An 11,497-nucleotide genomic window follows, 5' to 3' on the forward strand; every position below is an offset into this window, starting at 1 on the left:
CAGACCGAGAGGTAGATGGACAGACGGACAGACAGACAGATAGGTAGATGGACAGACAGACAGATAGGTAGATAGACAGACAGACAGACAGACAGACAGATAGATAGATAGATAGATAGACAGACAGACACAGACAGACAGACAGGTAGATAGATAGATGGATAGATAGACAGACAGATAGATAGCTAGATAGATGATAGATAGACAGACAGATAGATAGCTAGATAGATGATAGATAGACAGACAGATAGATAGCTAGATAGATGATAGATAGACAGATAGATAGATAGATAGATAGACAGACAGACACAGACAGACAGACAGGTAGATAGATAGATGGATAGATAGACAGACAGATAGATAGCTAGATAGATGATAGATAGACAGATAGATAGATAGATAGTAGGGGTGGAACGGTACACAGATGTCACGGTTTGGTACGTACCTTGGTTCGGGGTCACGGTTCGATACGATTTCGGTACAACAGGGAAAAAAAACAAATCTACTATGCTTTATGCTTTATAGAAAGTTTCTTTTCATTTATTTTGAACAGACAGTAGTACAAATTACAATTTTTTCCACCTAGATGTGAAAATACTAAATATTATTACATTGTTATATATATAAAATCTGCAGTACATATATACATACAAGGAATACATTCTTGAAATATATTTGATTTAGTTTACAGATAAACAAGAGAAAAAAAACAGTGCGACACGTAACGTAGCCTATATACGCTGAGTTTCAGTTCATTTTTGTGACAAGCTTAATTTGTTCACAGAAAGGAAACTCAAATGGCGGAAAGCGACATCCGATTTGTTTTCTTTATTTTACAAAAGTACAGTGTTTTGTTTTCATTGTGAGTGTACACAAATAAAAGCAGACCTTTATACAGTGATGCATTATTAATAAGACAATAAGTGTTTAAAGTTGATTCTGCTGGTATAAGGAAACAGTTGAAGTGATCGCGCCGGCGCGCACGCACACACACACACACAAAACACATAAGTTCCAGCATTGCTAACTTGACAGCACAGTTGGTACTTCATCAAAATAAAATACAGTGAACCAAACATCAGTGCGCCCGCCTCTGTGTCACCGTTGGAACCCGAACGCGACTGAAGTACAAAGCCTATAATTTACATCATAAATATTAGTTTAGCATTCAGATACGTTACATCGCAAATATGGAAATATTATGGAATATTTGTATTTGTGCCGAATGAGAGAGGTAGGATACACAAGCACAAAGCTCCATTTCGCAAACAGTTGAGTGCACAAGCCTTTAAAGTATACTCCTTTGTCAGTCTGTGAGAGACGCATTCAGAATAGGCACATGGTCACTGTATAGTGGACTTTGTTTTCAAGTGCACAACTCATGGCATTCGCTGTTCTTCTGCTGGCGGCCGGTTATCAAACAGCGTTGCATTGCTGCGTTGAATTGCCTGTATTCGTTGTAAAGCCTCATGCACCGAACCGAGATGTCTGTACCATGACGGTTCGGTACGAATGCATGTATCGTTCCACCCCTACATTTTAGCAGCTCTCATGTGTTCTACTGTGCTGAAGGATAGATCAGGTCTGGGAATGTTGTAACTCTATTCAGGGTAACTTTCCACAACAAAGTTAAAAGGGTTAAGTAAGTAGATAGATAGATAGATAGATAGATAGATAGATAGATAGATAACTAGATAGATAGATAGATAGATAGATAAATAAATGTTCCCATGTAAATCATTATTGTATGACATTTTCTGCAGGACCATTTATGTTGAAGAAAGATGATGGAAACTTTGACGTAGACAGGAGGGCAGAGATCCGCATTGCGGATTGTTGTAAAGGAAAGCCCAGCTGTCTGGGAAGAGGATTCCCCTTTCCACTCGCCTATTTTTGGCACTGCAGCAACATAGTAAAAACAAGTGTCCTTTCGCCAGGGCTGTGATATGCCTGTAGTGCTATCCGTTTGCTAGATAGCTACAGGATCAAATGAACATGCAAGTGCCTTCACAGAGACGCAATGTGAAGAATTCCTGCTCACTTGATCTATTTTGAGGACCCTTAACACATGAATAGACCATGACTCAAGTGCTATAATAAGGAGCACTGGCACTTGTTTTTACAGCTAGTTTCCATCGAAAATTAGCTTATTAGCACTTTTTCAGCGCTCATATTTTGCGTGCCTTTGGTGTCCACAGGTGCAGCTCAAGAGTGAAGAGACCAAAACGTTTGCAATGAAGATTCTGAAGAAGCGTCACATCGTGGACACGCGGCAACAGGAACACATCCGCTCTGAGAAACTGATCATGCAGGAGGCCCACTCAGACTTCATTGTAAGGTAGGTGCTAAAACCTCCTGAGAGCATCATTGGAGGTCATATCCTAAAAACTATGAAGGCGAAATCATATATTGTGGGACAAAATTGTGTGGTTGTGTTCCTTCAGGTTGTACAGGACCTTCAAAGACAGCAAATATCTGTACATGTTGATGGAGGCCTGTCTAGGAGGAGAGCTTTGGACCATTCTTAGAGACAGGTATAGCCAAATTGTTCTTGTGATGATGGCTGACGCTAATCACGCTAAATGATGGAAACCCAGTAAAACAGAAGTGTTTTTCTTTCTTTATCGTAGAGGATCATTTGAAGACTCTACTACACGGTTTTATACAGCCTGTGTGGTTGAAGCCTTCGCTTACCTGCATTCCAAGGGAATAATTTACCGTGATTTAAAGCCAGAAAATCTCATTCTAGATCACAGAGGATATGCCAAACTTGTGAGTATACATCTCAAGTGCTTTTTAATATGAGATGACACATTCTGAGGCTGGTGAATTTTGTTGTTAGTTGGTATCAAAGGGCGGGACTTCCTATCTAAAGCACATACGCCCCGTAGTGCTTCATGCGTTATCAATATTTTTGGTCCATTTACCCAAAATGCCCTTTTTTATTGCCGAATTTGGAACACAATATTATATTTAAAGCTAAAGATGATGGACTCAAAGCCTCAAAGGTGCAGTTTTGATATGAAGTTTTGTCTCTTGTAGGTGGACTTTGGCTTCGCTAAAAAGATTGGATTTGGGAAGAAAACATGGACATTCTGTGGAACGCCGGAGTATGTAGCCCCAGAGATCATACTGAATAAAGGCCATGACATCTCAGCAGACTACTGGTCATTGGGAATTCTTATGTATGAACTCTTGACTGGAAGGTAAAACGTGTTTTCTCTCATTGGGTTTGACAAGATAAGCTCAAATGTTATCAGATTGTGTGTTAGGATTACTCCTCCTAGTTTTATAAAATCTAATGTGCATTTCTGGTTCAGCCCACCATTCTCAGGACCGGATCCAATGAAGACATATAATATCATTTTAAGAGGAATCGACATGATAGAATTTCCAAAGAAGATCACCAAAAATGCAGGCAATCTAATTAAAAAACTATGCAGGTGAGTACATTTAAAAAGTCTTGAAGTACAATATGACACATTAATACACATTTAATACATGTAAGGACACCGGCCCTCCAGGACCGAGTTTGGGCACCCCTGTTCTAACCTGTAGCACACATTTATACCTTAAGGTTAAAAAAAAAACCTTAGTTGGATGTAGATATAGCAAAAGCATTTTTGACAGAATATCAGCACTATAAATTAAATCTGTATTGAAATATATTGTTTCCCTCAGGGACAATCCGTCTGAGAGGCTAGGAAACTTGAAAAATGGAGTCAAAGATATCCAAAAGCACAAGTGAGTATTGAAATATCCCTGTTCTTTGGGGATTTGGGGAAAAACTGTGGTTTTTAAGTCTAGAAAAGTGCTGAAATGTTATAATAAAACTTTAAGGTCAAGGAATTCCTATAAAACTAGTCTTATTATGCTGTGCATGGGGTCAAGATTTGTTTACCATTTTGGTAACATTCCTGTTCAAAGTATAATTGTTTAAATCTATTAATTCCAAAGACTGAAATTTAACATAACTGAAAATCCTACCCTACCCACCATTTCTATTCTGTTTGTCTGGGACAGATATTAATTCTCTTTTTCCATCATAGATGGTTTGAAGGCTTTAACTGGGAAGGCCTGCGCAAAGGAACTCTCACACCTCCAATTATTCCTAATGTAAGTATAAAACATTTCCAATTTAATTCATAAGTGCGAATTTGAATATAAGGAGGATAAACTAAGAGATTTGCATTTCAAATACATTTTACATAATTACATTGTTAGTTAAGTGCTGGATAAATGTGGGGTCCGTGGGGTCCGGGGTATGAAGACATATAATATCATTTTAAGAGGAATCGACATGATAGAATTTCCAAAGAAGATCACCAAAAATGCATGCAATCTAATTAAAAAACTATGCAGGTGAGTACATTTAAAAAGTCTTGAAGTACAATATGACACATTAATACACATTTAATACATGTAAATTTCAAGTTTTAAATTAACTGTGATGTTCTAACCCAGGGGTGCCCAAACTCGGTCCTGGAGGGCCGGTGTCCTGCAGAGTTTAGCTCCAACCCCAATTAAACACACCTGAACCAGCTAATCAAGCACTTATAGGCATACTAGAAACTTACCAGCAGGTGTGTTGAGGCAAGTTGGAGCTAAAATAATAAATATTACTATTGTTATATTTTACTCTAAAATAAAATATTTGTAAGTATTTCAGAAAAATAATATATTTTGTACAGTATAACTGTGAAATTACAATAATAATATTTATGGCTCTTCATTTCTTCTTTTTTCAAAAATTAAATCACAGCCTTTGCGATTTGATAATTGCAGTAGGCCATATTGCAATTTCAGTTTTATTTTGATTAATTGTGCAACCCTATTTCCACAATGGTCCATAAAATAAAAGTTAATTGATTAGAAAGAAATACGTATGAATTAAATACTAATTTATATTGGTTGGTATTTTAGACATTGAATAGCGAATAAATGTGCCGGCACACATTATGATTTCTTTACAGTTGTGTTTACAGCATTTACATTAGCGCTTAATATCTATCCGTCTAACATCCCATTTCCTCCGTTCACGCACCTATTAGGTTGCAAGCCCGACTGACACCAGTAACTTTGATAGCTTTCCTGAGGACAATGAAGACCCTCCCCCAGATGACAATTCCGGCTGGGACACTGATTTCTAAAACTGAAACTTGTAACATGCCCTGCCCTGGAGTGTCCCGTGTGGTTCGTCAGCGAAGAGGAGAACGGATGACGTCTAGCCCAGCTCTGTGACACCAAGTTGCCTTCGCCCACACTTCTGTCCTGCGGTGCCACTGGGGGCGTCTCAGTCCCCCGCCGCACCCCACGACTCACGAAAACTGTCCTAATCAGAAAGACTGGAGTCCATATTCCCAACACGGCCTCAGATATGGGCTCAGACCACCTCGTGCTGGAGCCGATGTCTTAAAAATGAGCCCTTAATTTTTTTTCCTCTGCTGTTTTATGTTTGACTGATTGCACAAGTAGTGGTTTCAGGTTTTAGGTCTGGGTCTTAAAAACAGAATCATAAGTAGAGACAGTACTATGATCTGGACTGAGTATTGATAATTTTTCCACGACGTAAGGGTGAGCAAATGATAACAGGTTTTGCTATTTTTTTTGTGGACTATCCCCTTTAAAAGGTTTTTTTTCTTTCTTTCTTTTAAAGGCTTCTGAATACATTTAGTTTGTATTATGGGAAACTTGCAAGTTTTTATTTTTTTTAAGACAATGTGAATCCAATCAAATAATGAATTAGACTCAATACAGTTTGTGCTCCACTAGAGGGCAGGCTTTTTATTAAAATACACACTGTACTTCCCCAGAGGAAGGGCAGTCAAGTCGCCGCATCCCTTATAAAATGTGGGTAAGATCGGAATTGTGTTTATGAGGTTACATAATCAGCTCTATTACTGATACGAGACATACTTTCTGAATATTTTCTCCTGTCATTTTCACCAATCATATTCATGACTCGACTCATTTAAACAATGAAGAGAAGACTGCCTGTAGTCTATAATAGCTTGAACACAAAGTGCTGTGCTGGAAAACCAATTATGTAATCTTATTTATTGTAGGACCAGGGGTAAATGTTTATATATATATATATATATACAAAACGGGTTCCGACTGAGCTAAACTAGCAATGTCCGATTCGTCAACGAATCGTTTGAGTCGACGCTTTTCCCAATTAATTGTCTGGGGTGCGTTTCCCAATGATCCAATGACCATTGCTTTTGGGAAATGCACCCCTGAATGTTTCGTCCACCGTCCACGAATCACTCGTTCTAGCGGTTAGCAGTCATCAACCGAAAGACTTAGTGAACCCAGAACCGTCGTGAACATGTAAGATCCGACAGTAATAATAAAAAAAGTGTGAACAGTTAAGGTAAAAAGCTACAAATGTTACAAGTAAAACATAATGGAAACATACCATTGCAGTTTATGCACATGAGTTGGTATTACACTTTTTCAGTCAAGTTTAAATGGACTTTAGTAAATAATAGGCTATAAAAGGCTAAATGCAAACCATAATATGTTACTACAGTTTTCATAACCTGTAGGCTGCAACGAAATGAACTAGGGCACATTAACCTTGATAATAAAACATAATAATAATAATAATAATAATAAATCTTAATAACTAACATGTCCCTACACAGTATTGGAACATGCTAGAACATGCATGCCTGCCACATCAGGATGCCAAGTAATGAGGTAATTACCTCACATCGTAAAATAACTACTAACTCGATGTTTTGAACTGGTTCTTTGTTCATGTTCAAAAGAACCGAATCGCAGAACAGAACTTCCATCACTTTTCAAAGCCATTGCAACAAACTGATAAAGGCACACACCTGTAACCTTGTATAATATCAATGCAACAAGTTGCAAAAAAAGGACACTACTTGGCAACCTTCAACAGGGATAGTTAGGCTAATTACCCATATTACCTATTTTGTTAATTATTATTATTAAAGCTACCTATATTGAACACCGGTGTCATTTATCATTTTGCTGTTGCCGCCAGTATTTTATTATTATTATTTTTTTTATTTTTTTTACCACGGAATTGCATTGCTGTAGTGAATAATAGCCTAGCCCTAGTCACTCAGGAGCCCTGACCTGAATAAGCTGTCATCAGGAATCTTAAAACAGGATTACCTGGCATCCCACTAAATGGATTTGCTGAGTACAATGTCTACAAAAAGCCGCTAAAAGCCGAGCAAATGGACTGTTTGCGAAAATGCCATCGCTGTGGAAGTCTGATTAAGACACGGGCTTCAGTCCTGTTTGATCTGAGCTCATCAAAGGCTCCTTTACACACGCTTCATTTTACACCACTGTAGGCTTTGGATGTACAATTAAAACAAAGCCAATAGACAAAGGGATGGGGATGAACCCTGCCAATTCGCGTTTAATGAAGTGTATTGAGCGTTTGTCCTGTGGCCGTCTATTAGAAGTGACCCCTGTCAACAACTTCAAAGGCATTGATTTGGGAGTTATCCCGGAGTATTGGGAAGAGAGACACTTTGAAATTGTTAAATCATTCGCGCAGTTTATGTCCACCGAAATGTCATATGATACAATTAGTATTCATTTAATGTTACAATTTAAGAGCAGTCTTTTAAAATTGAATTATATAGCGACTGTAAATTAACTGTCTCAAATCTGTTAGTCATCTATTCAATAGACAAACAAAATGTACGCTATCTTTTGATAAAGATGGGCTACATATGAACACATGGGTTTCTCAATGAATGTGGATAATATTAACATTTTAGAAGCGAGATTATATACCCTAATTATTTGATTCTGCTCTGCTCAAATCTTTATAATCAGACAGATCAATGAACCACGTCAACTAAGAGCGTCACATTCTTATCTCAGATTGCTAATCACTCACTATTTGTTTAAAAGCACAGACTGAATGATAATTTATTCGGTAAACTTCTCACTTCTTCTTATTTGCATATTCACTTTGATCTTATGCACTTGTTTAATCAAACGCATTTCAAAGGGCCCCTATCACGGTTGTGACTCAACTTCTGCTAAATCTTTACTACATTTCTAACACGGAATATACAAAATCACTGTGAGAAAAAAAAAGTGAAGCTATGAAAAATAAATATCTGTATATTCATGTTTAAATGTCCAGTGACTGACATCCAGAAGTGATTTTAATTATTTTATATTCATTTGTTTTTGAAACAAAAATAACGAAATAATCAGACTTCAACAATAAAAAGCAATATGACTATTACAATAAAATATACAAATAATACAATTGTATTATTATTATTATTATTATTATTATTATATTCCAGTTCCAAAGTTCCAAAAAAAAAAAAATATATATATATATATTGATTCATGTTAACCAGTCAGTGTTTGTAAAAAATGTTTCTCGGTTTTCTTGGTTGAACTATCTGTGAAGACTGTAACTTTGCAGCTTTAGCATTAAAGTTGAATATTTTTGTTGGCTATATATATATATATATATATATATATATATGGGCGTTTCTTCAACTAGGGGCACTTTTATCCTTGTGAAGTTGAATAAAAAAAACTTGTTCAAAAGTCACGTAACACAGCTGATTTCCCCATCCAATAAGCAATATTACTGTGGTGGCTGTTTGATGGCAGCTCATGAAAACGTGCATACAAACATACCAATAGACAGACAGCCTTTGACACAACGCTTTGAAATTTCATCCAGCCCTTTGTTACTCTCAGCGAGGGGCGGGAGCGCAAACAACCCCGCGCGCGTATAAATGAAGCGTCTTGAGCTCATGAGGAACCACAGAAGAGCTCCGCTCACCTCGGGAATACATCCTCCATCCTCCAAGGAATACCAGACCTGACAATGCTGCACATTGCCATGTTCTCTACCGCATGCCTCATTCTCGTGGGCTGCATCAAAGCGGCATCCACCGGTTCTGTGGTGCTCAACTCCAACGCTATTAAGGTCGGTTCAGGTGCGGCGAGTCCCGGTCACCCGGTCAGCCCGAGTCCGGAGGAGTCACCTGCGGACAGCGGCAGCCTGAACTTCGCCATCGATACACCGCAGGTAAGAACATAAACGAGCACATGTTATCTCAGACAGCTGCTTTCACTTTGTGGTCGTTAGACTAATAGTGTATTTCTAAACTCCAGCAGCCTTTAATCTGCGAGAGTGATGAGGAATGCGGTGGCGACGAGTTCTGCTTCCTGTCTCGCGGTGTCTGTCTCCAGTGCAAGAAGCGCAGGAAGCGCTGCATCCGGGATGCGATGTGCTGCCCTGGCAACCACTGCAGCAACGGTAAGATCACAGTTCTGATATGCTAGAGTACAGCCATTTCAGCGTTATATAGCTTAAACAAATAACAGACAGTGTTGACTAACACTTAACTTAAAATGCCTCTTCCTATTAGGAGTTTGCCTTCCAAATGATCCTGACATGATCCACCAGATTGGAATGGAAGAGTTTGTGTCCATCTCCCAAGAAAACTCAACTGTTGTGGTGCCACCAAAAGTTGCAACTCAAGGTTCCCCACAAAACCAAATGCTAAAAGGTAAACAATGATTAATATAACCAATGATATACGAGTAGAATAGCTTCAAATTATTCCATGTTATTTTGACCTAGCTGCAGCTCAGTTTGTGGGTATTTTTTGAAGCTTTTAATCCTTTGTTGCATCACAAGGTATGCACTTTTCAGGAATGTGACTGGTATTAAATATAGTAACTTTGGTTGAGTGTAAGGACCACTGGAGAATGTTAGCAATGCAATGAAAAATTTGTTTATAAGACTAGGATTTAAGATCAACTCAGTCTTCAATGTGAAAGCTATTTTGATCTATTAAAATGGTCTCTCAGACTTCAGAAAATGTAAGTTGTGCATGGTATTCATGAGTGTTGTTTTGTTTTTAAAGGTCTAGAGGGAGAGAACTGCCTGAGATCATCAGATTGTGCAGAGGGACTCTGCTGCGCCCGTCACTTTTGGTCCAAAATCTGCAAGCCCGTCCTAAAAGAAGGCCAGGTCTGCACCAAGCACAAGAGGAAAGGCACCCATGGCTTGGAGATATTCCAGCGTTGCGATTGTGCAGAAGGTCTGTCCTGCAGAACGCAAAGAGACGGCAGCAAGTCATCACGGAGTCTGCACACTTGCCAGAGACACTGAATGAATATTCAAGGAATTTTCTTTCACAAAGCTCCCAGAGAAGCAAAAAAACAGACTTGATCAGAGATGACGACGAGCGATTGAGGGGAAGCAGGACTTGGAATGGGATACTCTGTTTTTCCTTCATTTTCTTGTGTCAGCATTGCAGAGTAGATATAATTGTTTCTCAACGGAACTTAAATCTTGCAGTAAATTACTGTATTATACTGTAAATTATATAAGGCAGTTGGCACTTAATTCAGATATTTTTGTCAACCCTGAAAGAAGGTGCATCAGTCTTTTGCTAGTCTTTCATCTTAAATGTGTATACATCTGGTTTTACAGTCATATAGAGCTGATTTAAATGTCTATTTTATTCTAAATAAAGATGATATAAAGTATACAATGTCTTAAATCATGCTTGCATTAAGTTGTATCTTAAGTTTCTTACGCTAAGTCAGGCGTGGTCAGAGCTGAGGGCAGGAATGCATTCACGTCTAGAAGTTTAATTAAGGTACTTACTAAGGTGTGTCTATGTCTAATAAGCCACAAGAGACCTTTCCACTACTAAAAATAGTAAAATTCAAAGTCATTGGGTGGTCACTGTTTAATTGCATCTGGGAGGCTATTTTTACTTTTTATTACTTTGAAATCACTTTGTGTTATACCTGTTGAAACAAATTTATCAAAGAGAACAAGGAGATCAAAATGATCAGTGAGTGATCTATTATTTTAAAAACACGTTTGTTTGTTTGTTTTTTAAGCTGAATACAAAGACTCAAGAAAACTTGAAAGGCCAATGTTACAACAATAAAGAAAACAAAATAGCAGTCATATAAACTAACCAGCCTTGAAACGGAGATTAAAAAGCCACGCGTGTTTGATTGATCCGATGCTTTCAAAAGCATTTATATATATAGGTCACACATTACAAACAAGCATCTCTTTGAGGTCTGCTTGTGAATTCCGTCTGTCTCTCTTTGAAGGTGAGAGGCTTTAATATGGTCTAGCACGTGGAGATCGACTATAGTCACCTTCTCTTTAAAGTTCAAGGATGCTTACTGATAGTGGCAGCGTTTAATGGCACTGTCTGCTCAGAGCTTCTAATAAATCATTATATTAGACTTCAAGCAATTTATTGGCTTTACCCTTACGAAAAAGAAGTTTATTCAAGTGTGCTATTAGTATAATCGAAACAAATTAAAAGACAGCTATACTTCTCATAATTTTGCAACAATTTTTATGATTACTCCTATTTTTGAGCATGAAATAGTTGCTAATTCAATAATAAAATATTTATAGTGAAATATTGATAACCTGGTAAAGTTTCGAGGCATTGCTCTAATCTCATCTGAAACTATAAATGTG

General features: G+C 37.8%; 2 protein-coding genes across 3 annotated transcripts in view; both read left to right on the forward strand.

Annotated features, from left to right (window-relative positions):
• Positions 1–6,098, forward strand: part of LOC107737784 (cGMP-dependent protein kinase 1-like) — a 10,759-nt gene extending 4,661 nt beyond the window's left edge. Inside the window, exons 2-9 of the mRNA XM_016549403.1 lie at positions 2,199–2,338; positions 2,445–2,534; positions 2,631–2,772; positions 3,043–3,206; positions 3,321–3,443; positions 3,682–3,744; positions 4,050–4,116; positions 5,052–6,098. Coding sequence (XP_016404889.1) covers positions 2,199–2,338; positions 2,445–2,534; positions 2,631–2,772; positions 3,043–3,206; positions 3,321–3,443; positions 3,682–3,744; positions 4,050–4,116; positions 5,052–5,150 — 888 coding nt within the window. The 3' untranslated portion in view covers positions 5,151–6,098. The remainder of the gene's footprint in view (positions 1–2,198; positions 2,339–2,444; positions 2,535–2,630; positions 2,773–3,042; positions 3,207–3,320; positions 3,444–3,681; positions 3,745–4,049; positions 4,117–5,051) is intronic.
• A 2,701-nt stretch (positions 6,099–8,799) lies between these two features.
• LOC107737785 (dickkopf-related protein 1-like) lies at positions 8,800–10,479 on the forward strand. 2 transcript variants are annotated; one of them, XM_016549405.1, is made up of 4 exons: positions 8,800–9,058; positions 9,148–9,289; positions 9,402–9,542; positions 9,903–10,479. In XM_016549405.1, the coding sequence occupies exons 1-4, from the start codon at positions 8,855–8,857 to the stop codon at positions 10,148–10,150; spliced, it is 735 nt and encodes a 244-aa protein (XP_016404891.1). In that variant the 5' UTR covers positions 8,800–8,854; the 3' UTR covers positions 10,151–10,479. The 2 variants fall into 2 exon arrangements, with proteins under 2 accessions (XP_016404891.1, XP_016404890.1); XM_016549404.1 differs by having other exon boundaries at positions 9,145–9,289; positions 9,903–10,478.
• The last annotated feature ends 1,018 nt before the right edge of the window (positions 10,480–11,497 follow it).

Source organism: Sinocyclocheilus rhinocerous, unplaced genomic scaffold, assembly GCF_001515625.1.
Source record: "Sinocyclocheilus rhinocerous isolate Xijiao unplaced genomic scaffold, SAMN03320098_v1.1 scaffold6760, whole genome shotgun sequence".
NCBI classification, from domain to species: Eukaryota; Metazoa; Chordata; class Actinopteri; order Cypriniformes; family Cyprinidae; genus Sinocyclocheilus; species Sinocyclocheilus rhinocerous.